Source organism: Corvus kubaryi, unplaced genomic scaffold (genome assembly GCF_017639235.1).
Source record: "Corvus kubaryi isolate FWS band 111438036 unplaced genomic scaffold, C.kubaryi_AGA036_p1.0 37398, whole genome shotgun sequence".
In the NCBI taxonomy this organism is placed as follows: domain Eukaryota; kingdom Metazoa; phylum Chordata; class Aves; order Passeriformes; family Corvidae; genus Corvus; species Corvus kubaryi.
In genome coordinates this window covers 16,622,443-16,649,020 of record NW_024581137.1, presented here as the reverse complement: position 1 = coordinate 16,649,020, position 26,578 = coordinate 16,622,443, and the positions used below count along the sequence as shown (strand labels likewise).

Here is a 26,578-nt window from a genome sequence, read left to right as displayed (position 1 = left end):
TTTAAATGGGTGAAGAAAACAGAAATAATACCCTGGAAGTGTCCTTGCGGGGGGCGGAGATTGACTGAGGGAAATGGTCGCTGCCGAGGGACCCCTGGCATCTCTCCGGGGAGGAGGCCGGGTGGGTGCGGAGGGGAATGCGGAGTTGGTGAACGGGAAGCCTTTGGCTATTCCTGCGCAGGGAGGAGCCGCTTGCCGCTGGGGAGGAGAGACCATGTGTGGGGCGGGAGGGGGTGAGGGAAGCGCCCGTGGGCTCCTCCTCTGGCGTCCATCCCTTCGCCGCCGCGGTGAGTGCCGGGGAACGGCCGGGGCGCGGGCGGGGTGCCGGGGTCCGGCTGCGGGCCGGCGCCGGGAGAGGGCTGGCGAGTGTGAGCCCGAGTGTCTGCTTTCTGTAGAGCAAAGTTTCTGTGGTACCGCCTGAAAGGCTTGCGAGGTGGAAGGGGAAGGGCTGCGCCGCTCCTGAGCTGGAAACTTCGGGATTCCTGCGTGTTTCCTCAGGAGAGTCCCTCCCGCCCCGGGGAGGCGGCGGCAGGCGCTGACAGGGAGTGGGAGAGGGGACGGGCAGCAGCGCCCGCAGCTCCTCGGCGTGGGGACAACGCCTTCGGACGAAGCACAGCAGCGCTACCCGGCGTAAATGGTGTTCCAGGCGCTGGCGAGGATGTGGTGTTCCTGAGGGCTGGTGGGGAAGAGTGGCGAGGTCCCACGGACGGAGGAGGTGGAAGGGTTGCATCGCTCCCCTCCTCCCCTGGCGGCCGCCTGTCCCGTGAGCGGCGGTACCGGGGTACAATGAGCCATTCGCTTCCCGGAAAGCCGGAGCGGAGATCCAAATCCATGCGCGGACTCACGCGGCACGCGCTTAGGCCCCGGTGCTTCTCTCACTTAACGCGAAAGGAGCTGGGAGAGCGGGAGGCGGGAGCGGTTCGCAGGGCAGGATGGTGCCCCGTGGCCTGGCCGCGATTCTATCAGCTGCAACTTTTCCTTGTAGGATTCACTGCTGCTTGAATGTGAAAATAGTAAATGACAGTAGAAAAGCGGTCACATGTTTATAGACAGCAGTAAATTGCCCCCTCCTCCTCTATCTCTTAACAACAACAACAACAACGACAAAAATCCACAAGATTTCTCTGATTGGAGAAAATTTCTTTGCTTTCTAGTTGTGGCTACTTATTATTTATTGATCTTTTCCCACCGGGAAGGAGTTATAAGGAAGCCACATAAAGTCTTTCTGGCAGGGGCTTCTTAATGCATCCAAACACTATATATAAAGTTCTCTTTCTATACAAATAGAATTAGGATACGTAGGAACAAAACCTGTGAGGGATGTGAATATTTCTGTCAAAGCCTGTGCCTTTTAAAGAAAAGCCTGCCATTTTACCAGATGGAGGCAGAAATAATTTATTCTGTGTTCTTTTGTGTCTGTTGCTCTTCAAATAACTAGAGATGCTTACAGAAGTTTATGATACAGTCAGAAGAGAGAGAGGGGAGGGAGGGAGGAAAAACCACTGAAAGATGCTGATCTCCATGACCCCAGAGCGATGCAAGAGCACATGAGTTGTAATGGATTTACAGGAACGTGATGTTAACATATGGCTCCCTGGGCATTTATTGACATATGTAGCATGAGTGATGATAGTTAGAGATTGTGAAGTGGGGTGTGATGAGTATGCTTTAATTTACACAAACAGAATAATTTAAGATCTGCACAGAGACTCCATACAAGCTCTACCAATGCACTATTTTTGCTATAAAAATAAAAGGCTATTTTTTAGTACCTTTGGGAATACATTGCATTGCTTCTCATCAAGCCGGCAGGCTTTTTGTGTAGCATATGTGCCCATTTGCCTCTGATCTCTGCATGTGTTTTACTGTTCTTGAACTAAGTAAAATAGCTGCTGTGTGGAAATAGGTGTCTTATTCACTCATTATAGTCAAAGACTGACTGCTGTTGCATGCATGACATAAGATGTGGAAAATTGGTCTCTTTCCTGTCTCTCCCCATGATAGCAAAAAGTTGAATTTATACTGACCTGATTGAGTCCAGATTACCAAGCACGGCAAAGTTTCCTGTTCTCCTCTTGCTGTAATGACTCTGTAGTGAGTAGCTGTAAAATAGCTTTTCTCAGGAAACAAATCTGACTTGGAGACACAAAGGGTACAGGGCTCCATTTCATGTGAAATGGAGCATTGTTTTCATACAGCCACCTCTGGAAGAGTAATTGCATTTTGAATGCTATGGACAGAAGGCTTTGCTAGCGGGGACTCCACTAGCCCTGGGCTGGCACTCAGGTTTGTGTGTCTCACTGTTGCCCTGCCAGAGCTGGCTACTAGGTGCTGTGTAAATCCTGAAGATATTCCAGCTACTGGCTGCAGATAACTGGGTAAGTAGCACAGGACTTTATTTCACAGGCAATTTAGAGGAACTGTTCTTGTCAGAGTAGCAAGACTGCAGAAGAAGTAGTATTGACTGAGTTTTCTGCTCTTCAGAAATATTCTAGATTGGTCTCAAATCAGCTGCTTTAAGGAACAGTTGTTAATTAAGTTGCTCCTTGTATTGTCTTTACTGCATCATCCTACATAGTCTCCTTTGGAGCAGCCAGCTCAATATGAACTCAATTCCCTAGCTGACCCAAAAGTGGAAATGTTTTTTAGCTAGTATGTGAGATCCTTCAGCCCCTTTATCTACAGCATTTACCTTTGACAAGACCTTGTTGCAATAAACCAGCACATTCTTTGCTGCCAGGGGTCTTGCAGCACTGCAAGTGGAACAGGCATAGCAGTTTTGTTAGAAGAGCAAGGAGATCTCAGTGAAAAGAGGATGTGAGGAGGGCAGGGCCAGGAAAAATAGAAATGTATATATGCTTGCACAATGCTGAGAGTAGAGGGAACTCAGAGGAAACACTAGACAAAAGTGCCAGTGCCTTCATGCAAAAGCCATCAGCACCACTGCAGCTTATTGACATGGATTGTACAAAACCTTGCTGGAGGCACTGATGCTTTTACTGTACCTCTTACTATGACAAATTTCATTTCCCTTTTTCATTTCCCTCCTTATTCCTGGCCTGATCCCCATCTCACTTCCTCTTTCTTATTCTCAGTTACACAGGTTTATGATAGCATTGATTGTGACACTTACTGTTGCTTCTCACATCGCTTCAATCCCCAGCAACATTTCATTTGGCCAAGGCCCTGTCTTCCCTTTCTTCCCTTTCTTCTTGGCTTTTACAGCTGGTGGCTAAGCACTCTACTCTCAGGTTCTTTTTAATTCCTTCTAGTCTGTTTCCTGTCTTCTTCACCTGATGGACTTTGCTGTCCTCAAAATGGCTAACTGCATTTCCGCTCCAACATCATTGGCAGCCTCTTCAGTAAGTCATTGTTTTTTCCTCTTAGGAACAAGAAACCCATTCTGTTCCCAGATAGGAAGCTTTTCCCCATGAGTGTTCCTCCTGGTGTCTCCCCATACCAGACTCCTGCTTCACTCAGGTATCATCTGTCTTGCTGTCTCCATTCCTCCTTAGGTGTTCTGCTGTTTCAGCTACTCTGTCAAGCTTGCAAATCCTTCCCTTTTTCTTGCTCATTTCTCCAAATAGATGTGTTCACAAACTCTTGCTGTTAGAATAGGTGATCTGTTTCGACTGCAACTTGTAAGAGCCTTAAGGTGTGTTTCATAAAAATTATTTTATTCACTTTAGCCCTTTTAGAAATGGAAGACAGTGCACTGAGGTGTCTCACGTTAATGTATGTCTCAGTCTTTTCTAACAGCATCCCCATTACTGATGCAACATCAGTCAGACGAATTGCACTGGAATTGAATCCAGCATCTGGAGGGCCCAAGATAAGGCAAAGAACGCTATATGCACTTTAGCAAGGAAGTGCTTTCAACAAGCTGCATAAGCACTTACCTTTAAACATACCGGATGTGTAACCTAGCGTTGTAAAACTAACAGATCCTTCCACAAGAGACATAGTAACCTTGTGTTCCATCACTGAAAAAAACTCACATTGAAGCACTGTGGAAGCTGGGATTTTTTCCAGAAAGAGAGGTGATGGGCTTGCAGATAAGCTGGGGACCTCATGTTGTCACACATTGGCCTCATGTTTTAAAAAGCACCACCAAAAAAAACCCCAACAACACCAAGAAAGCCCTAGTGAAACAGAATCATATATGTCAAGTTTTTTCATACACCTAGTACACTTTGCTATGAAAAAAATATAGCAGGAAGTCTTTCTGTTCCAGCAACATTTAAAGTGTTCAGCTCTTCATCTGGTATGGATTTTCTTAGTCTGTGAATGGTGGAAATTTCCGTTTTTTCTTATTAAAAAGTACTGATGAAAAGTACTGCGTACTCCAGTACTGGATGGTGTGGGGTTTTGCATTAAATTTAATATTTTCATTGAAAATATCACTGAGTACGTCACCATGCACAGAATTCATATTTCTAGTCCTGACTTTGCTCCTTGGCATTTTTGTTCTTTCTCCTTTTCTCCCTGATGTTTAGCCTTACCTAATATTCCTTTTTGCTTGGTTTCTTGTTTCTCCATTCCCCTGCAGATGACCCTGTGTGAAAGGGAACATGCTCTGTCCTGCAGCATATGTATGTACACCCCTTCTAGTAGTAACCAGGATTTGTACTGACTTGGATGTAGTCAGATGCAGGGCAGACATCTTTGAGGCCTTCTGGTCATTCCATATTTTTCATGTTCTGTCCTGCTGCTGTATTTCTTCTTTCTTTTCTTGTGCTCTTTGTAGATGGAACTGAAAGAGTGAAGAAAATGCCTCTATTTGGTTTGTACACTTGACAGTGCTTTGGTTCATTCTTACGGTTTTCTGAATATTTGTCTCACTTCTTCTTACAAAGTGGGAAGAAAGAAAATGCATTAGAATAATGTGGTCCTAGAACAACCAAAGCAAGCAGGGAATGTTGGGTGGATGCAGTATCTTGAAAGAACAGGGTTAATATTTTTACTGCATGTTTTAAGAGGATGCTGTCTCTTTAACTAAAGCCTAAAAAAGCTTTAGAGTAAGTGGTGTTTTCAACATGTTTGGTCTTCATTTATGGAATGAGCCTTCTTGAACAAAATGATGTGCCAGTGTGGATTCTAGGAAGCTGAGTGACTCAGAAATCAGCCACTTCCTCGGGTGGGTCATCTGAATGGCGTAATGAAAGGTTGATCTGTCTGAGTAGATGCAGTCACTGGTGTGGTAAGAAATTCAGATCACTTGGTTACATTCCGTTTGTTTGAAACAGTTTTGCCGTTTTGGGAGTTGGCTGTGACCCAGAACAGTTATGCTGGGGATTTGCCGGGTCTCAGCCCTTGGAGAGCCCAACTCTTAATGCAGTTATCTGCATCCATGCAGGTCAGCAACCGTAAGCTGGGACCTATTGGGAAATCCGAGGAGCTAAGCTGGTTTGCCCTGCTGGTTTGAGTGTAGATAGTTAGTATCACTAAAATGCAGTAGCATAAACTATGTCTTTCTCCAGCATCAAGCAGGCAAAGCTTCACTGATGCAGACAGCAGCTTCTGGTATAGAAAATGCATAGAAGTGAGATTGTTCCAGTAGCAGGTCATTTAGAATAATCTGTGAGCTGGCAGGGCTCAGTTACAGCTTGTCAGGGGATCTCTGGGGAGCATTTGAAAAAGTTTGCCATCACTGTGAATGTCTTGGGAAATTGTGAGAATTTTGTAGCAGCAGAGTTGGCACAGTTACAGATTTGTTGGAGGGGTGTGTCTTTTGTTTTTGTTGATATGACTGTAATCAGAATCTAAGAACATTTTTCCAGATATCCCTTGACCTGCTGAAACAACAGTATGTTTTAACTGTTACTGGGCGATGACAGTCATTTGTGTTGATCATGCAAATTCTCGTTGTCTCTGTGGAGGTGATTCAGTAGTGATCTTGGCAAAAAATTAGCTTCCTGCATGGGAAATCGTATGTGCAAGTTTGTACCCAGATAGTACCTAAAAGAGCTTACTGTTGAATTGTAATTACAATATAGCTTCATGCCTACTATATGGTAGACACATTAATTACAGTTACAAGAAGCCCTGCTTTAGTAATACAATAGAGAGCAGTCTGATCCTGATTCCTCTTGTTTTGTGCCTTGTAGAAAAAAATAGGAATAAATGGCCGTCTAAAAAGATTTCCCAAGAAGGGGTGTGGAGAACAAGGGCATACACTGTGTATATATTTGGAGACAAGGAGAGAGCATTCATGCTAAAGAGTATGGTTTCAAAATAACATCCCTCCTGATGTTGGTGAATCTGGTGTCCTGAAGCTAAACTCTTTACCCTAGTTTAGCTAAAACTGCCTCAGAGTTCACAAAGCCTTGCTTTCAGGAATGGGTATTATATTGGCAGCACTTTGTACAGAGTCTCTTGCTGTAACAACGAAAAAGCAGAGTGAATTGCTACTATAAATTAATTCCTCCTACAAAATTAATTGCTATGAAGCATAATTTTATTCCGTTTATTTCCTTGTCCAGATTATGTCTGGACAGATGCCCTGCTTTGTCTACTGAAACATGAAAAGCTAATAAAAAATATTAAATGATGCACTAGGAACAGGCAGTTAATAAAGCAGACGCCAGTGGTGGTGTTTGAGGCAAGCTACAGTAAAATACTGGTACAGGAGGGAGACTGCCTGTTACAGATATTTTATTTTTCAAAACCTGAACAAATAAATGGAAGTACCTAAGGAAGAAACCTTATAAAAAAGTTGGCCATGATACTACACAGAGTTTGGGAGTATTCTGTGATGTCTAATTGGAGGATGTATGTGCATAGAATAAGGTTTAGACTGAGGTTCTGTACAATTACTTTTTGCAGGCTCGGTGATGTGAAGGACAGATTTCTTGTTTGCCTGAAGTTAAATCCAAGCTGACCTGTCACTACAAATGGACAGTTTGTCAAAGATGAGGCTTGGTGGAGCAGTTTCTTGGTATCTCAACTATGGAAGGCCAACTTTGTGCTAATGTGGATATTTCTGTGAAAAAACCTCCAGGAGCAAGCCCTCAATCCTTCATTGCTTTGCTGAAGGTTCACCGAGAGCTTCTGGTTGGTAGGATCCGAAACACACAGTGTTTGATTGATAACTTGATGAAGAATGACTACTTCTCCGCTGAAGATGCAGAGATCGCTGTCCAGTTTCCTACTCAAGCAGATAAGGTACAATTTTTTTTTTTCCTCTAGCCAGTGAAGCTTTTGGTTACTTTCAGTTTGTCACCAGATTTTAAGGGTTTATCTGACAATTTTACATCTAGTGTATTTTCTAATCTTGGTTATTTTGGAGTTTTCCCATCCCATTCTTCCTGGATGAGCATCTCCAGCACATCCCTTTCCAGCACTGCTGGCACTGCTGGTAATGCCCGTTGGCAGCTGTAAGAACTAGCAGGGTGATATTTGCTGTTTTGTCCCTCCCAGCTGCAGCTTTGTCCTCTGATAAAGCGGTGGCCACATGGTTGTTAGAGTATAGCAAGGAAAATCTGCTTTAGGATGCTGTGGGACAGATCATCCTGCTTTAGGAGAGACAGAAATGAAATGTTGTTTTAGAAGTTAGTGATTGCTTGTTGTCTGTATGAACACCTTCCTTTCTCTTTAAAGATCTATGTACATTGTAAATGTTTCTATGGAAAATTGATGTGTCCTGGCATATTTGAGTTTTTAATTCATCTTCAAACATCAGTAGCAAAAATTATTTCCTGGTCTTTCGTTAGGAGAAAATTACTGTGTATGCAGTTGGTCTTTGCATCATAACTTGAAACAGCTGAGGAGATTGTTTCCCAGACCAACCAATCATGCAGCTTCAGAGCCCTGTCACAGTTAGGGGCAGGCAAACCATAAAAAATTCAAAGACCTTGGACTTCACCAACAGTGCAGATTTTCATAAAATAATCATTCTTGCTGGCATGTTGAAATGGTAACACAGTGCTCACACTGTGTGTAGGGTCAAAGCTGAATAAATGCACACTGTATGATTATCTCAATTTCTTGTTGTTCAGCATAATATGCATGATTGTACCAAAGCTGAGGGGGAGGCCATGCATCAGGAGTCTTAGCAGAGACAGAGGGCAGGCCACACTAGTGTAAGTGAAGTGGACTCTGTGGGAGCTTCTTTGGAAGGCATAAAGTTGCTTTTTAGAGCATACAAATTGTCACAAAAAGCTCCATGTGTTTGCTGTGCTGCACGTAATCATCACCCTGATTTAAGCTCACAAGAGACCAGTCTCTGGAAACCCTTTGTCTGGTTTAGAACTGCATTCTTCATTCATTTCTAGCAAGGGGATCCTGACATTCAAAATGTGCCCCTAGATGATTGCTCTGTCTTGCAGAGGGTTTTGTACTAGGGCTGCCTTGTACTGGTGCACAGAGATCACCCTCTGCCTTGCCTGTGGAGGTGACACTTCGTGCTGAACTGCTCCAGCCACTGCCTGGTAGCCATTAGTTTTGGTAACAGCTGCAGGCAGTGGGGCCATTGTACAGAGAGAGCCTGAAGAACTGAGTTGCTGTGTTGGAAGGAAAAGTTGTAGGGTTTTGGCTCAGCGTTAAGATCCAGGGACAGATTCAGCCTACCCTGCTCTGGACCTGGCTGGATCCTGAGGTAAATCCAAATGTGACTGGAGTACTTACAATACAGGGGGTGAATTTACGGCACTGACAAACCACCTCTATTTTCATTTTAACCAGCACAGGATTTAAAATACACTATCTAGCCAAGCTGAGGAAATCTTTTGGGTTCCCTCTTGAGGAGTGGTATTCATCTGTTTTGTTTCTGGTTGATACATGATTGAGCTGCAAGTTCAGACCTTAAATTGCAGAACCAACTCTCTTGCAACATTCAAACACAAGCATCAGTTGAGTTTTGTGTTGGTTCAAATTCAGAGCTAGATTTTGATTTCACCCTTTTGAAGCAGCCACTTTGATTTTGGCCCCCTGCTCCAGTCCAGAAAGGATCCTAAAGCAGTTAACAAGTGTTACTATGATAAAATGCTGTGTATCAGTGATTTTTCCCATGGTGTTTCTTCAGGTTCGCAAAATTCTAGACTTGGTTCAAAGCAAGGGAGAAGAAGTTTCAGAATATTTCATCTATGTCCTGCAGAAAGTCACTGATGCTTACTATGAACTTCAGCCTTGGCTGGATGAAATAGGTTATGAGCCTTCAGAGAGTATTTGTAGTAAACCTGTGGTAAATACAGATCCAGGTAAGGTCATGCTTCTCTATCCCTTCCCTTAGAACTGCCCTGCTATGTAGGAAGCTCCAACCAGGTGACAGAAGAGTAAGAGTTTAGACAGGCACAGCCAGGGAAAATAACTGTGTGCTTGCTAGCAGTGGTGGCCAAATTAAAAGGCACACTGTGTAACACAAGGGTGATGTTGATAAATTACATCCTGTTTTGTTAAACTCAGGTTCTTTCTGCATTTGTTTGTGGATATATAACACAATGGCAGAACCACCTTGTACCAGCTGTAGTATTTTCTAGGTCTCTACTACAATTTGTTAGCAACACTGTGGTGTTTTGGCAATGGACTAGCTAGTATTTCATGATGAGAACAGTCAAGCAATGAGGCAGGTTGAGCAGAGAGGCTGTGCAGTCTCCATGCTTGGGGGTTTTCAAGATCCAGCTAGACAAAGCCCTGAGTAACCTCATCTGATGTCATAAATGATCCCATTCTCAGCAGGAGGTAGGACTAGACCTTCTGGCATCCCTTCCAACCAGAATTATTCTGTCATCCTAAATGACAATTTTTAGCAATCCTAAAAATCAGAGTTTAAGTATTGCAGAAATTATTTCCTCTGGAGAGGTTTTCCCATACTACATAAATATAATTTGTCCCGACCTGAAGCAAAATTTCTGTTGAAAAACACAAGCCAACGTTGCGCAATAACTGAGATTCTTATTTTTTGTTGTCATCTTAAAAAAAATCTTTTGAGGTGCCTGGCACTTTGTTTCTAAAATGCATGGCTTCTATTTACAATATAAATGACCAAAGAAGTTAGGAAAGAATGACTACCTACCTGATAGAACTGCAGGTAGCATATGAGTACAGTGAAATCAGTGGCCAACAACTCCTACAAGCCTTTGCAGAGAGTTAAGCAGCTTTTAACAAAGGGTCAGGGGCTTGGCTTTGAGTCTCAGCTGAAGGATAGCAGCCCCTTAAACCAATGCAGCATCAGTACTGGCTGCCAGGAAATGGTGGCTCACATGTGACCTTTCTTTAGCACCTGAATTTCCCAAGTGAGTGATGATGGCAGCACAAATAGAATCAATCTGCCAAAAAATCCTTTTCACATTAGAATTACTTTTGTTTATTACCCACTCTGAGTTCTCAAAGGGGTGGGTCATTGTATACATAGGTTTTTAAATAATAGTCTTTTTAGTAATAGTTCACTGTATTTTTAGTTAGCAGGTATTGCCAGAAACTCAGACATGAACTGGGACGGGACTCCAAGTTTGTTATGTTGTATGCTCAGAGGGAGGAGATGCTCCTTGAAGAAATCTACTCCGACAGTGTAATGGAGCTGGTCAATTTTAACAATGAGAGTCTTGGCCAGGTGGGTCAATTAGAAGCCCTTTTTGATGATGCAGTCGGGGTAATTAATGAAGATGGAGAGACTGTTTATGTCTATGGTGATGCAGGAATTGGAAAATCCATCTTGCTGCAAAAGATACAGAGCCTTTGGGCCAGAAAAGAATTGGACATAGGGGCCAAGTTTTTCTTCCGTTTTCGGTGTAGGATGTTTAGCTGCTTCAAGGAAGATGAAGCCATATGTTTGAAAGACCTGCTCTTCAAATATAATTGCTACCCAGACCAGGACCCCACAGAAGTGTTCCATCACATCTTGCAGTTCCCTCATACAGTTCTTTTCACTTTTGATGGCTTTGATGAGATCTATTCCAACTTTGATCTCAGCAGTGTACCTGAGATATGCTCACCCAATGAACCCATCCACCCCCTGGCACTGCTCGTAAGCCTTCTCAGAGGAAAGCTTCTTAAGGGATGCAAGAAAATTCTTACTGCCAGGACAGGAACTGAGATCCAAAAAAATATCATTAGGAAGAAAGTGTTCCTCCGTGGTTTCTCCAAGAATAACCTGAAGGAATACACAGCTATGTTTTTCAGAGATGAGCGGCAACGAGCACTGGTATCAAACCAGCTGGAAGCTAACCCAAATCTCTGCAGTTTGTGTTCAGTGCCTTTATTTTGCTGGATTATCTTTAAATGCTATGAACACTTCCATTCCATGTTTGACAACCACGAGCTTCCAGACAGTTCCGTTACATTGACAGATGTATTTTTGCTCATGATTGAAGTCCACTTGAACCGATCTGTGAAAACAAGTTTGCTGAAGAACAGTATCAGGAGCCAAGCAGAGATGTTCAAATCAAGAAAGGAAACTCTTCTAGCTTTGGGTAAAATGGCATACAAAGGGATGGAGAACTCTTTCTTTATCTTTGAGCAAGAGAAGGTCTCATCAGCAAACATCTCTGAAGAAGATTTGCAACTGGGCTTTCTCAGGACAGTTAAAAGTTACAGTGGCTGTGACAGTCAGGCCACTTATGAGTTCTTGCATGTAACCCTTCAGTCTTTTTTCACAGCATTGTTTCTGGTTATTGAGGAGAAGGTGGGTGCCAAGGAATTACTTGAGTTTTTCAATGAATGTTCTTCCTTTGAGACTGCCCAGCCTACTTGCCTGCGTATCCCCTGGTTGAAGAAACGTATAGCAGGGGAGAATCCTTTCCAAAATAAAGAACACTTTAATTTTACCAACATGTTTCTTTGTGGCCTACTTTCTGGATCCAAGCAGAAGCTCTTCAGACATTTAGTTTCGCCTGCAGTCATTAAGAGGAAGAGAAAAACACTCATCACGTACCTTGCAGAGAGCATGAAATCCCACCTGAAAGGCTTCACTCGGTCCAGGCTTACGAGCTACAATCAGGTGCAGGTGCAGCCCAACTTTGTGTGGATGCTGAGGTGCCTGTACGAGACGCAGAGTGAGAAGGTGGGGAGGATGGCTGCTCGCCGCATGCATGCCAACTACATCAAGCTGACCTACTGCAACGCCTGCTCTGCCGACTGCAGTGCCATTTCCTTTGTTGTACACCACTTCCAAAAGCACCTGGCTCTGGATTTGGACAACAACAACATCAATGACTATGGAATAAAACAGCTGCAACCTTGTTTCAGCAAGCTTGCAGTGATCAGGTAGGAGTCTCTGTACGTAAGCAGGTCCTTGCTTATCCTTCATTTATTCCACAAACTGGTAGGTTGAAGGAATTGATCTCGGAAGTGGAGAAAGATGAGGATTACTGCTGCTGGAAATTAATGTTTCATATCTTCTGAAATCTTTGTTCATTTAGTCACAGGAGCAGGGATAAGCTGTGAATTTGGAAACCAAAATGGAAAGGGTGGTAAGAAGTCCTTAGAAGCACAGACTGTTTAAACCTGTAGGTTTAGCTAGCTCCATCTCAAATTGTTTTGTCTCAGAAGAGGATTTTTATGAGAGAAAGTGCTTAAGGGAAGAAGGAAACAGAAGGGCACCCTCCATTATCTGAAGATCGCCTGAGGCCATCTCTGCCCTTGGTCATAAGGGGTAAGGAAGGATCTGCTGTTCACAATAACCCTTGATCCAAAGCGCTGAATTTCTTGCTTTTGCATCCTGCCAAAATGTCTGGCTTTCATAGGACAAAAGCTATCACATAGTAGTCCATGAAAGGATGTAGTTGACATCTTCAGATGTGGTGTTTCACTGAGGTGATGTGAAGGGAGAACATGGCTTGGTGTGAACAGGGAGAACTAACTCCACCTCTAACATCTCAGGCCAGATTGTTTCACCTCCATCCCTTTGAGGTTGTGCCATGTAGCTATATCTTATTTGTCCAAACATTTAGGTGCAGAAAATTGGGAACTTCATATATATCTTTTTTAAAGCTTCTTCAGCCTCATGAGAATGTTTTTTTAGCAACTGGATTTATTCCTCCTCTTTGGCTGCACTCTGCATTGTTTTCCTCTAGGAATAAATCAAAGCAAGTGACACTTGTTTTTTTTCCAGTTATTTCAAATTGACCTCCCAAGAGAAAGCAATAAGGAAACTCCTGGGGAAAATGCATAAGTATGTAAGACAAAACAAAGAAGAAAAGGCCAGCGTTTCATTCTTTGTGCCTATCATGTGATCATGCCATACGCAGTGTGGTCTTAACACCATTCCCAGCACCAAAACAGTCTTTTAGGCTGCCTTTTTGTGTTTATGGATCTCAAGATGCTGGGACATTCATTTCTAATAAGCAATTTCTGCAGGTCAGGAAATGTTTCCAACAGCTTAACCATCCCTTTCAAAGAAGCAGACTGTTCTGATCTGTAGAAATTGGCTGATTTCTCCTGTGTGCTAGTGCATTCCAAAGGGATCAGGTTGCTAACTAGCAAAGGCTAGGGAGGCTGTTGGTGATAAGGGACTCTCAGCAGGAAAACATCAGCTACTGAATTTGTGTACCAACTAAATGTGGTCAAAATGCTTTCATAGGAACAGCTTTACCCAGAAAATGCAATTCATGGCAATTGGAATGCTTCACTTGAGCCTGTCCCATTTAGTGAAGGTGAAAAAGCTTGAGAAGTTACAAAAAAAAAAAAAAAGCATCAACAAAAACTACCCACCTCCAAACAACAGTGAGAAGTATTTTCATTCTGTGAATGACTGACATTGATTTGTTTCATGTCTGGCTGGGACAATAAAATTAGAAACATCTAGCACACCCATGGGACCACAGTTCTGTTTTCTGGCCAGGGCTTTTCACAACCTTTATTTGGTGAAGCCTGAATGTGTTGTGACTTTCAAGATGCCTGGCTTTCACTACGTACTCAGAGAGAACATTGCAAGACTAGTAGTTTGGACAGCTTGCTTTTGCTAGGGTGTTAAGCAAACTTTCTTCCTGGAATCACAGTAAGCACAGGAGGAGGGTGAGATGTTTATCTGGTGTCTGACTTCCTACATTTTATTGTTCTCAGTTCTGTGGACAGCTTCCAGAGCATTACCTAGGAGATCCGGGGTTTCTGATTTTTATCGGTTTTGGAGTGAGCCATATAAAGCTGAGCTCACATTTCCCTTAACAGCTTTTAATACGTGGCATAAGGACCTTTAAAAATATCAGAGGAAAATGCATAGGCCTCCAGTCATGTGTTAACTCATGGGTTATGAACACTTGTAATACGTATTGATTCAGACTTTTCCTTCCCTTCTTTCCAGGCTCAGTGTAAATCAGGTCACAGATCACGGCGTAAGGATCTTGTATGAAGAACTCTCCAAGTACCAAATTGTGTCTTTCTTGGGGTATGTACCCAGCTGGGAGCAAAACACTCAGCAGTGATACTAGAAAATGAAACTCCAATGCTGACAGTACTGACACAGCAGAGGTGGGGTAGAAACTACAGTTACCTCCTCATTTAAGCACAGCAGCTTTTTGTGTCAAAAATTATGCTGGAACAGTTCACTGGGACACGGACCACAGCTTCCTCTCCCATCACTCTGCCTCATGGGGCGGCCTCCTGCGGGCATCAAACCCTTCTGCGACACAGTGTGGACCACTGTCAGGTTACTGAACTGTGTGGGCATGCTAATTTTATACCAAAAGCCTTCTGCTGTGGAAGGGAGAGAGTGCAAGCAACAGAGTGTGTGTAGTTACAGCCTTCTGTTTTCTGTGCTGTAAACTGATTTATTTCCACTATGCAAAGCAGATACAGCTTCATAGAGACTGGTGTCAGGAACATGCAGTTTCAAGTGTCATGTTCATGATACCAATTTCTTTCAAGAGCTTAATTAGTTCTTAATGAAGTTGAAGCTGGAAGGCACATTAGCTCTGACTTCCTGCTCTTGGTTAAGTAGCTACATAAAATGACTTTTTGAAAGGTGAACTTGAATACCAAGAATAGCTTTTTTTTTTCCAGTGCCCTAATGTAAGTACAACTGCTCAGATATCTGCTCTTCAGTAATATTTGCAAGGGGATTTTATGACTTTGAAAAGACCAAAGGGACATTATGGTGTTTTCTCTTTTGACTTATCTTCTGGCAGTATTATTTCTGTATGAGCACAGGAATAAAGGAAAGCTTTGTTTGCTTGTGGAGACCATTTATTTTAAAAATTATATAAATATTCATGATTTGCAGTCTGGTCTCCTTATATTTAAATCTAGCCCATCACAATATGAATTATGTATCAAAATAGAAATACAAGCAACTGTGAATATGTACAAAGCCGTATAGAAAAGATAGATGCTATGTGTGCAGCATAAAACATTCAGGTTGTAAATATTTAACAGCAGTAATAACCTATTTTTACCAATGTGATTTTTCTTTAAGCTTATACAACAATCAGATCACTGATGTTGGAGCCAAATATGTTGCAAAACTGATTGAAGAGTGTTCAAGCCTGGAATATGTTAAGTATGTTGGATTTTTTTTCCTTTCTACAGTGTCCTAATTAAGGTAAAGCAACTTGAAAGGGGAGGGAGAGTAGAAAAAAAGACAAAAATTGCATTTGAAATATAATATAGGTTACAGTTGTATTTTTTTTTTTTTTTTGCAGTAGTCTAGTAGTGGATGGTAGCAGGTGAAGTTATTGAATCCATAGTTTTTTCTGGAATATAGTAGTGAGTTAAAGGAGTGCATGAGACCTGTTCTTTACCTAAATCCAGTCCGAGCACCTGAGCGAGGCTGAAGTTGTGCATGGACCTTGCTGCTGCTTCCTGTAGGCAAATTCCCTTGGATATAGTACCAAGCTTTTTAGTGTCTGATCTTTTATGGGCCACTGGGGTCAGGCTGTGCTGGTGTCATACCTCAACTCTGGAATTCTGCAAATTCACCTGGTGAGTTGTTCCCTTTAATTCCTGGAACTTCCCCAGATAAGAGAGTCTGGCCATGCACATTGGTTGGACATAAAGGTAGATCATTAACCAGCGGTTTGTTTGTGACCGTAGCAGAAACCAGAGGTAACTGCAGCAATGTCAGCCTTTGGTAGGAACATAAGAACAGGCAGCCAGGGACTCATAGGTTCTAGTCCTTGTTCTACCACTGACTTGGTCTGAAACCCCACTATAGCCACATCCTTTCTACTTGAAATTTTTGCAGAATTTTGAAACCCAGGAGCATTTCAGTCCTTTCACTGCTTTGACAGTGTTTTGCTTATTTAATGTAGCTTTCACAAAAAAGCCTGTTGAAAGATGGTTACTTTCAGGCTGCACAGTAACCCTAGAGGTTATTCTGAGATAGAGTGCCCGTTCATGTGCCCGAAGTCAGCCAAACAAGACATTTTTATGTAAATATGGTGGCTTGGGGGGGTTGGGGGTTTGGTCTGTTCTTTAAATCAATCTATATGCAATTATCTCTCCCTTGAACTCCAGCTATTTGATATCCACAGAGGACAAAAGTAGAAATTTGTGTAAAATGCCAGCCGGAGACTGACTGCTGCACTGAGCTATGCCACTGCCTAGAGCCTGTGCTTACAACAGAAAGACTTGAAATTATTGCAGTCTGCTTATCAGCTGCAGTCTCCTCTGGAAACACACAGTCAAGAAATACTCTGTTCCCTGTGGCATCATGAAACATGCTGCATATAATTCATGAGCTCTGTAGCAATTGGTGAGAATTATATTACAAACAAGGCCGGGGTCCTTGCCTTGAGGATCAGTTCCTAAAGCTCATTTCTAACATACTGAGCACCAAACCCAAGACTCTACTTTAATACTTCTGATTTGGAGGGCTGACATGCAAAATATGCAAGAGACAACATAAAATTATGTCTTTTAGTCAAAGGTCAAGTGCCTGCAGTATTTTTTTACTCTGAGTTAATCTTTGATAACTGCAGGTAGCCTTCAGAGTTAATTAGCCTTAAATACTTGTGTGGCTTTCTGAACTGGTGTTGTGATAGCTGCACAGCTGTAAGTGATGCACCTCATCAATTTATGTATTTTGTGCAGAATAGGAGCAAACAAAATAACAAGTGAAGGAGGGAAGTACCTTGCCCAGGCCATCCAGAAGAGCAAGACAATGTTTGAAATCGGGTAAGTTCAGTGCTAAGGAGCAGAACTTAGGCTTGATCTTGGCAAGACACCTGTAAATCCCTTAGGATTCCTTTTTTTCATGCTCCCCTTCTCTCCTCCTGCTATTCCTTCCCTCCTCAACAGCAGCATTAGAGCGAACGAGTGTAGAAGCACAGCCACATTTTCTTCGTTTCCGTGGAGGGCTGCTTTGTTGTTCTTCAGTTCACACAATGTTTGGTTTGTGCTTTGGCATCTGTTTTTTTCTTTTTCACTGTTCTGACAGAACCTTAAAGGAGAGACAAGCAAACAAGAGGACAGTAAAGCTAGCCACTTTCTTTATGGCAGCACAGCTCCTCTAGAGATACTTGGTTATTTTTAAGTCTGGTTTTATGACAATTGGCACAGCACCTAGTTATTGAGTGTCATTGTTACAACTGTCAGACCTTCTGCATCACATCCTGATAAAGGTGTGAGCTGGGAGAATAAAAAGGAATTCATATCATCCTTTTCCCTTAGTCTGTCCCTAACTGCAGAGTCTGCTATTATTGGAGAGAGGTCTGAATGTACTCCAAACCTTTAGTTCCTGCCCTCTTTCTCATGAAAGGTGCTAGGTTTGATTCATTTTATTTATTTTTCCCCCCTTCTGGCAAATCCCAGTTTCCTCTTTTCACTCTACAGGAGAACATATTTCTTAAAATTTAGTCCTTCAATACATGGAATGAAAACCTCTGCTTGGCCATTGTGAAAATCACAGTAGGTGTGAACATGAAAATCAGATTTGTACAATCAGATTTTTGGCCTTTAATTTTGTTGTTCTACAACATTTCACCAGTACAGTGAACAACCTGCACACTGCCATAGAGCTGGGTCTGCTGTGCTGTACTTGCTGTAATTTCAGTGAAAGACTCCTATTTTCTCTTGTGGAGGAAATTATCACTCCAAATGGATTTAGGATAGCTTGGACAGAAATGTTTAAATAGCAAACTGCACTGGGTCTGAAGGACAAGGAAATTCTGGGGAACTTACTGGAAGTCCGTGTGTTTAGATACCACAGAGTTCAATTGATTTTAAAAGAGCTGCCAACTAATTACCCGTAAGATGAGTGTGGCTCTGAGTCATCAAGCCAGGGTCCCTGTAAAAAACCCAACATCTTAGACCTCAGCAGAGGTGTTTTCAAACCTTATAATACAGGGTGAGTTTTCAAAGTGGTTAGTCTGCATAGTAAGGATTTGACCAGATACCTGTAGTCTCTGATCAAATCTCTCCAGCTTGTAGCATGTTACCTTCTCTCACAAAATAACCCTTTGTGTAATCAAGGGTTGTTTTGCCATTGGAAATACTATTCCTTACCAATGTGCAGCAAGGTGATCCTGAAAGCACTCCTGCTGCAGCAGCCTGTCTCCTAGAGCTGACTCTGTGCTGTGGCCTGAGGGTACTGGTGAGTCAGCCGAGGCTACTGGTGTGATGTGCAGGGAGCGGAACATACCTGCCTCAGTGGGGAGGGTACCTGCCAGGCTTCTCACAAGCCTGAAAGACTGTGAAGTAATCAGGAAGGAGGGGAGGGGAGGGGAGAGGAAGAGAGAGAATGCATTGCCAAGAGTCAGTAGGGCAGCACAACTGATATCTCCTATTCTCTCTTCACTAGGATGTGGGGTAATCAAGTTGGAGATGAAGGAGCAAAGGCATTTGCAGAGGCTCTGAGGAACCACCCCAGGTTAACAAATGTGAGGTAAAACACCTGCAGAGCCAGGCAGCTCTGTGTAGTGCTGGCTTTTCCATCCTGCTGTGAAGCAATGACTCTTCCCACCAAGTGTTAGCTTGGAATACCATCTGATATTGGAGCCTTTGCTGTGCAACCAAGAGGTCTGTGGTGCAAGCAAGAGGCCAGACTCTGTCAAAAAGCCCTGTGTAGCCATTAGGCAAGTTAAAAATACCACAGAACTGGCATCCTTTCCTCTGTCTGCACCTCCTCCCCTCATGCTGCACAGAGTTCTGGCATTTGTGAAGGCACATGGTCAGTGGGTGCCATTTTGATCTGGGAGCATTAGCAGAAGGAGGCACCAGCTGTCACAGAACCGGGTTCCCGGTGAGCTCCGCGTTAACAGTTTCTATTGAGAAGGTGCAGCAACTCTTACCAAAGTACTTTTTAGGCCATAATGTGTTTGGGTAGGGGCTGAGACATTCTTATATTTGGACTCATCCTGTACTTCAGTGGAGCTACACCACCACACATTCAGTGCTAGTGAGATGTTGTCCTCCCTGGAGTTCAGGGATGGATCTCAGACCAGCCTTCTGGAAGCCATAACACGGGTGATGTTGGAAGCACAGCAGAAGGAGAAGTCAGCAGTGTTAAACAACCCATTCCCTGCCAGACTTTCAAATGCTGGCTGGGGATTTAAAGATTTAAAAATATTTTGGAGTCCCTCCACACAGCTGGAGCACTGGGTTCATGGTGACCCTTTCCATTTGTCTCCCAGTTCCACTGGCTTCCACGGTGAGGGAGCAGACAAGGCTCCTTAGTTTCCCCACAAGGTGGCACATGGCAATAGTTTCTTCAGAAATGCTTTGGGAGTTTGGGGATCTCTGGAGAGTTTATTGCTGCCACTTCACATCCGGGGATTTCAGAGCTGGTGCCTTGTCCTCTTTTCTGCAAGCAAGTAGTCAAGCTTAAAAATTAAAAACTGAACAGGTGCAGTGACCTAGATATATTTAAACTTAAAAGCCATCTGAAATAGCCATCTTCCCATGATTGCACAGTCCATCCAGGACACATCAGACTTGAAAGAAAACATTTTGAACTTGAATCAGAGCTCAGGGATTCTCAGACAAGAGCAAATATGCTGATGAATGTGTTTGCAAAAAGAAAGAGGAGTAACTGTGCTGTCTTGAGCTCAGGTTTGCTGGCACTTGTGCAAAGTGAATCCTCTGCTCTGCAGTGTACTTGCTCTTGGCTTCATTTCTTATCTCCCTCTGGTTAATCTTGCTCCATGATTTGAATTCATAGTAAGCACCTGTGGTAGCTTTGTGTGAAGACCAAGGGTAGATAAGCCCTACTACATCAGTTTACTTTATTTGCCATTTTTAGGCCCACGATGGACTGAGAATATTCAGTTTAAGCTGAAGCTAGGCGGGTCTCATGGCAATACATACTTGTGCCATTGCTCTGCTTGGTTCCCCTTTCTACCTTTTCTGAGGCCTTGCATTATTTTGAGGGGGGAGATGCTTTTTGAACTCTGAAAGCCCAGAGCATAACTTTAACTGGATGATTTTCCAATGTCGATTCAAAGAATGAAGGGCAGACTAAGAAATGTTTGTGGTTTGTAATGGAAAGCATTTACAAGCTCTTCTCTCCATACACAACAGAAGGTATTGTATTTGGAAGAAGAATGAGGTATTTGGATGCCTGAAGGACTTAAAGGACAAAGTGCCCTGTTCATACAGGGATGACAAATGCATGTAAAAACCTGTGTACTGCTAAGCACAACTCTTTGTTCTTGTTAAAAGCCTTGACTCTCAAAATTACTGGGTGCAACTCTGCTGTCAGCCCCAAGAGCACAACTCACTGACAGCAAACTTTATGGCCTGTATGATAGACCTGCACTCAGGCTGCAGCCTGTGAACTGCTCTCATTTGTAAAAGTCGTAAGGACTCAGTGGTTTGTGAAGCGTGTGGGCCTTTGAAACACACATGCTGAACTGTACAACTGGGAAGCAGATCATCCAGAATATTCACTTGTATTTGGCAGTGGGAGAGCCAAGTGGTGCTGTTTCCTAGACATTTGTATCTTTACTTAACAGTCTCGCATTCAATGGCATCACGACAGAGGGAGGCAAAAGTATTGCTGAAGCCATGCAACACAACAACTCCGTGAGGATATTCTGGTAATTGACAATGTGGTCTCTTTCTCCTCTTCTTCCTTTTCCAGAGCAAAATCTTGTTTTATTTCCTCCAATCCCATCGCCCCTCCTATTCTCCCCTCTTCCTTCTCTCCCTCCCCTCATCCCCTGTGCTTTCACTATCAGCAAGTTATAAGATACCCTTTGGAAGAATGTGGACATGAGTAGTGGATCAGCAGCATGTGTCCTTTGGGATGCATTCCAGTGACCCAGTGTCATGCCTTGCTCTGCTCCCTCCATCTTGCTTTCCCCATTTTCTCTCACTTCCATCATCTGAAATCAAGTTCTTTGTCCTCAGTTTTTGCACCTCTTCAGTGTTGTCTGTACCTTTTCCCACTACACCTCATCCACCTTTTTGACACTAAAGCATCATGAGAAAGTATCACTAGAACATTGCTCAGAGAAATAAAGATCTGATACTCTTGTCTCTTTTACCTCCAGGGCTTCTCTTCAATATCTCTTTGTGTCCAGCCTTTACAAATTGCTCAGGGCAGGAACAGCACATCCCCCTTTGGCTGTCTAAAGCTAAGTCACAGACAAGCTGCAAAAACAGGGGGCTGAAAAATAATGATAACATCCTAAGTGAACATTTTCTCTCCCACTTAGGTTGACTAAAAATGAGCTGGACGATGAAGCAGCAATGAGTTTTGCAGAGATGCTGAAGGTCAACAAGAAACTGGTGCATTTATGGTGAGTTACATTCCACAGTGGCACAGGCTCTTTGGCTCTACATTAAAGCTTCACCTTCCAAGTGTATGTAGGTCACAGTGAGAGCTTCTGTGCATGGTCTGGATGCAGCTGACTGCTTGTAGACAGTTGTAATGGGAAGTTAATAAAGCTGCTATCTAGCATTTGGAACCTGCTTTCATACAGGGAAAAGTTCAAGCTGTTTCTGGTAACTTTCAAACTAATGATTGATTTCATCTCTTGTCAGGGGAACAGTACCAGCCTCAAAATCAAAAGTTTCAAAAAAACCCCTAAAACAACCAAGCAGACAGCTAGAATAGAATAAGGTTATTACAATTCTTTCTGTTTATCATCATACTATGAAAGTAGCTGTTCAACCAAGAACCTACATGACAGACACTTTAATACATGTCCCATTTGCCTGATGCTTTCTTTTAGGGCTAGCAATACACTGATGCAAGACACTCATCTCCAAGGCATCAATCCCCAGGAAACCAGGGATTATTTCTAGCAATCACAGTGAGACTTGTTACACTTCTAAGGAAACATAGTGTTGGCATTTCTAATCCAGAGGTTGCCAATGGATGGGGTTGGGCAGATGTGAACTGTAAAAAAAATAGCCATCCATTCATTTGAAGTGATCAAGGGAACATCAGACATGGAATGGAGTCCCTTTACACTCTTTACAAACACTTGGCTGACCACACTCCAGCACACTCCCTGCATTAATCCTAGTTCCAGCCCCTTAGGAAGCATGCTGGCTGTCACGGGTGCCAAGTACTCGTAGCCTCTTTGGAAAGCAGCAGAAGCTGTGGTGCCCATCACCCTGAAAATGAAAAGGCGGTGGGGGAAGCGCTTGATTTCTTTGTACACAGCTGCAGATATAATTCACTGAGCAGTTTGGCTTGAATTCATAATAAAACTTCCCCCAGCCAAAGCAGGCGTAGTAATCGAGATAAATGTCTTTGCCATGGCTCAGTATTGTCCAAGGGTTTCTCCCAGTGGACAAATTTATATCCTACTTTGTTGATTACACCAGTGGATTCCTCCAAAAGGTGGTGACCTATATAGATAGTTGAATTTGAGGCAGAGTTAAAGTCTTTTTCCAGTAGCTGAAAGATTCTACTGGATCCCTTTGCACTTTGATTCATATACCAAGTGCAGAAACTCCTTCAATGGGAGTGCCTCCTTCCCTCCCTCCCTAAGAGATTGTTCAATGCACTCCAATTTTCAGTCTCATCCTGAATCCTGAGGGATTCATGCAACCGGTCACATGGAATGGTACAGCTATGGGGCTCAGCATGGTAGACTGAAAGGTGAGTATTGAGTTAGGCTAGGCTGATGAGTATTTTTATACTCATGCAGATGAGTGGCCTTTGTTCATCTTTAGCTAGTGGGATGGTCTACAGTGGTTAATAAGAGTTCCCTACTGCTTCATCAGTTTCACTGCTTGAGGATCTTACGTATCTTTTTTTCTTCCCTAAATTCAGATGAGACATAATTTATAGCTGGTAAGTTGGCTTCACTGGGACTTGCACCTGCTCATACCAGAGTCAAAATCAGTGCTTTATTTTTCAAAGATCTTGTTGGTCTGATAAGCAAGACTGAAGGACTTGGCAGCTGCTGCAACAGGCAGCCTCTAGATCATTCCTGCTAAAACACTAGGCCTACACTGGGCCTGTACATCACTTAAAAACGTCTCACAGTCTTCTTAGTAAGAAAGCAGAGCTAAGAGGTTTGTCTGTCTCAGTCCAAATATCACAATCCCATACCACTAGTGAACAGTTCATAGCAGAAATTTGTCAGCTGTGTAATTAAAATGCTCAGTATCTCCAGAAGGCAACCACATGCAAGATTAAAAGGAAAATATTAATACTCTGAGCTCTCTGAAAGTGGGACATTTGACCAATACTGTGTACCATTCTTGCAGATAAAGTCACAGGAATTTTCTTGTGGCAGACAGCTTTGCTCCTTGATGTCAAGCTGATTGTAGGTTGTGCATGTGCTGCTAATTAGTTTGCATGTTAGATTGACTTGAAATGCTTTTTTTTTAGGCTTATCCAGAATCAAATTACAGCCAAAGGGGTGAAGTGCCTCAGTGAAGCTCTCAAGGAGAACACGACTATTCAAGAAATCTGGTAAAGGTCCCTTTCTCAAAGGCTCACTTTGTAAACTTTCTTTCCCTTTAAAACCCTGCTGGCCTTACTATTTCCCAGCCTAAAAAATTCAGAGCAAGTTTATGTGAGGCAGGGGTTGTAGTTCCAGCTGTGGATTTCAAACAGGTAAAAATCCACTGCCACTGAAACATTTCCTTGTGTGTTCTGAATGTCAGGCAGTTTTCTTGGTTCACATCTGTCTGTACCACTGATTTGCAGAACGTGTGTGTTTGCAGAATCAGGGCCTGAATTTATAGACCAAGTTTTGCTTGTCCTGTTGTTTTTATTTTAAGCTTCTGAACATGTTCATGCTTTTCAGGACCTAAGTGCCAACAAGCAGGAGATGGTTGGTTACCTTTAATCAGCATTACTAGTCTGGTTCATAGAATTTGTGCTTGGATTTTTTTGGGTGGTGCTCCAAACACACTGAAAGTGCTAAGCTACAAGAAGATTAACTTTTTGTAGGATTTGTTTGCTTTAGATAAGGTGGGCATCACATAGTCACACGTGTACATTTACGGCAGAAAGCCAAATACCACATTCTTTCCCTCAACTCAGGGAACTCAGGAGTCAATAGAACTGAGCTGGTTTTAGCACTGCTGCTTTGTTATTGAACATGAAATTTATTTTTAAATATATGTATTTGTTTTAGTGAAAGGACACTGAATCCTTGCTTAGAAAGACAGTGACTCACTGTCTGACTAGTGTGTTCCCTGGAGATGTGGAAGAGGTACTTTTTTCAGAAGCCACTGTCAGCTTTTGTCTACAGAAGAGGCATCCATTCCCCCTCAGATCGTTCTGAATCTTCAGACTGAAATCTGTCTTTTGATTCTGGCCTGAATGTTCAGAGGCATTCATTAACCCAAGTAATTTCATAAATCTGAATGGTTTAATGGATTTCAACATTTCTGAGAGCAACACTTAACCAGGCTGTTCATTTTCAGGGGTGTAAGTATCAATGTAAATTATGTGGCCAGAATTGAAAATTTTGCTGTTGGTCATTTCACATTAATGATGCCTGAGTACTTCACAGAATTTTCTTCCCATGTTGTCATGGAAGACACAAAATGCTCTGGAGACTTTAAATGTCCTTAAAGCAGCCCACTGCATGGGAAGAACCTTTGTCAGCTATGTGCTGCTTGCTGAAATGCAAACAGCTGGGTTCCCAACACCGAGTTCAGTTACTGGAGCTTAGGTGTGTGTTCAGGTTTTATTTCTGAGGGAGAAGCCTTGTTCCTCGGATGTGCAGTGGGAACAGCAGTGCTGTATCTGGCCTGCCTAATGCCCATTCCCAGTTGTGTGCCCTTGAAGCATGCAGCCCACGTGGCATTGCAAACCTCTGCTCCAAAGCCTTGGGAAAATAGAAGATGGGGGACAGTCACTACCTTACTTTCACATCCCTTTTGTTTTACTCCTCCAGCTTGAATGGGAACCTGATAAGCCAAGAAGAGGCCAAAGCTTTTGAAAATGAAGAGCGGATCATTTGCTTTTGAATGAGGACTTCCCCATTTCGCCAAGTTTGTGTTACCAAAAGTTACTCCTACACTTGGACTGCAGAGTTTATAAAGGCATAAATCTACAGTGCTCATGGCAGGAGAGAGATACACAATAAGCTACCTTTTTATGAACACACCACACTCCCTCAGCTCCATCCCTTACCCTGCCTGTTATTCTTAATCCTTTTGGTGAATGGGAAGTTTCCTGGGTAAATAATTAATGTTTGTTCGGTGCTTTGAAGATGAAATGCAAAGTGTTAACAGACTAAATCCACTGGCAGGTGTATGCATTTTGATAACTGAGTTTAGATTTATTCTGTACAGTGCTGTAAATAATCTCTTAACTTATTTATATACGTAAATAAGGACACACACGTACATATGCAAGAAAGGGTGCAAGATGCACAAACTCCACCTGCTCAGAGTATTGCCTGCCTCAGAACTGAAAATGAATATACACAGCTTTACCAGAAACAGTATCTATAGTCGTTTCTTGGTGTCAGTGTTTTGAACGTAATTCCTTCTTCCTGCCTAGAAATTAGGTCCATATTTCGCCACTGACTACAGGCAGTGTTGTAGACACTGCTTTTTTTTGTTGCTGGGTTTTTTTGGGTGGGTAGAAATGGATGCATCAGGCTCAGATTACTTTCAGTAATCTTTTTTTCCCATATCAAAGCAAATCCATCTTCTTCTGTGCAACCAGAAGTCCTTACTGCCATCACTGTAAAACCGTAACACCAGCAGTAAACCACTTCTGCTTCAAATTTCCAGAGGGCTGCATGGAAACAGCTACCTCCTGTTTCCACAGTGTTTGTTCTGGGGAGGGGGTCTGGAGAGAAATGTGAACAATTAATTAGCAGGCTGTTCATTGCCTTGGCTCCTGGCCTAGACACCATGCTGGTGGCACTACACCAATATCACATTGCCCAGCATCAGTGGGGAGAAAGGACGACTGAAAATCAACTGTGTCACGTAGAAATCCCTTCTCCCAGCAACAGGCAAGTACACAGGAGGATTGAGATTGGCTTGGAAAGCTTTTAGTCTATGCTTGAATCAGTGGCCAGAGCAAGGCAAGAGGCAGTAGTAATAGTAAGGACCAGCAAGAAAACATTATCCTTCCCCAAATGATTATTGTTTAGGGAGTGTAACTTTAGATGCTTTAAAAGAAACCAGTTTGCACAGGAGTGACTTATTTTTTATTTTTAATAATCAACAGAGTTGATTATTTTTTCTGGGAGCTTTATAAACTCAAACTCTACTCCACAGTGTAGGAACATAAAATGGAAAAGCGTGAGCCATTTTCCTTCCTTCTCCCATG

General features: G+C 42.9%; 1 protein-coding gene across 9 annotated transcripts; it reads left to right on the top strand.

The window, feature by feature from the left end:
* The first annotated feature begins 202 nt into the window (after positions 1 to 202).
* Positions 203 to 26,349, top strand: NOD1 (nucleotide binding oligomerization domain containing 1). Of its 9 annotated transcripts, none has more exons than XM_042043166.1 (12): positions 203 to 287; positions 6,826 to 7,164; positions 9,023 to 9,197; positions 10,398 to 12,201; positions 14,237 to 14,320; positions 15,347 to 15,430; positions 16,963 to 17,046; positions 18,671 to 18,754; positions 20,823 to 20,906; positions 21,528 to 21,611; positions 23,663 to 23,746; positions 25,185 to 26,349. In XM_042043166.1, the coding sequence occupies exons 2-12, from the start codon at positions 6,949 to 6,951 to the stop codon at positions 25,255 to 25,257; spliced, it is 2,856 nt and encodes a 951-aa protein (XP_041899100.1). In that variant the 5' UTR covers positions 203 to 287; positions 6,826 to 6,948; the 3' UTR covers positions 25,258 to 26,349. The 9 variants fall into 9 exon arrangements, 8 of the variants coding, with proteins under 8 accessions (XP_041899100.1, XP_041899105.1, XP_041899103.1 ...); XM_042043167.1 differs by lacking the exon at positions 203 to 287 and adding an exon at positions 323 to 630; XM_042043164.1 differs by lacking the exon at positions 203 to 287 and adding an exon at positions 323 to 981.
* Positions 26,350 to 26,578: the final 229 nt, after the last annotated feature.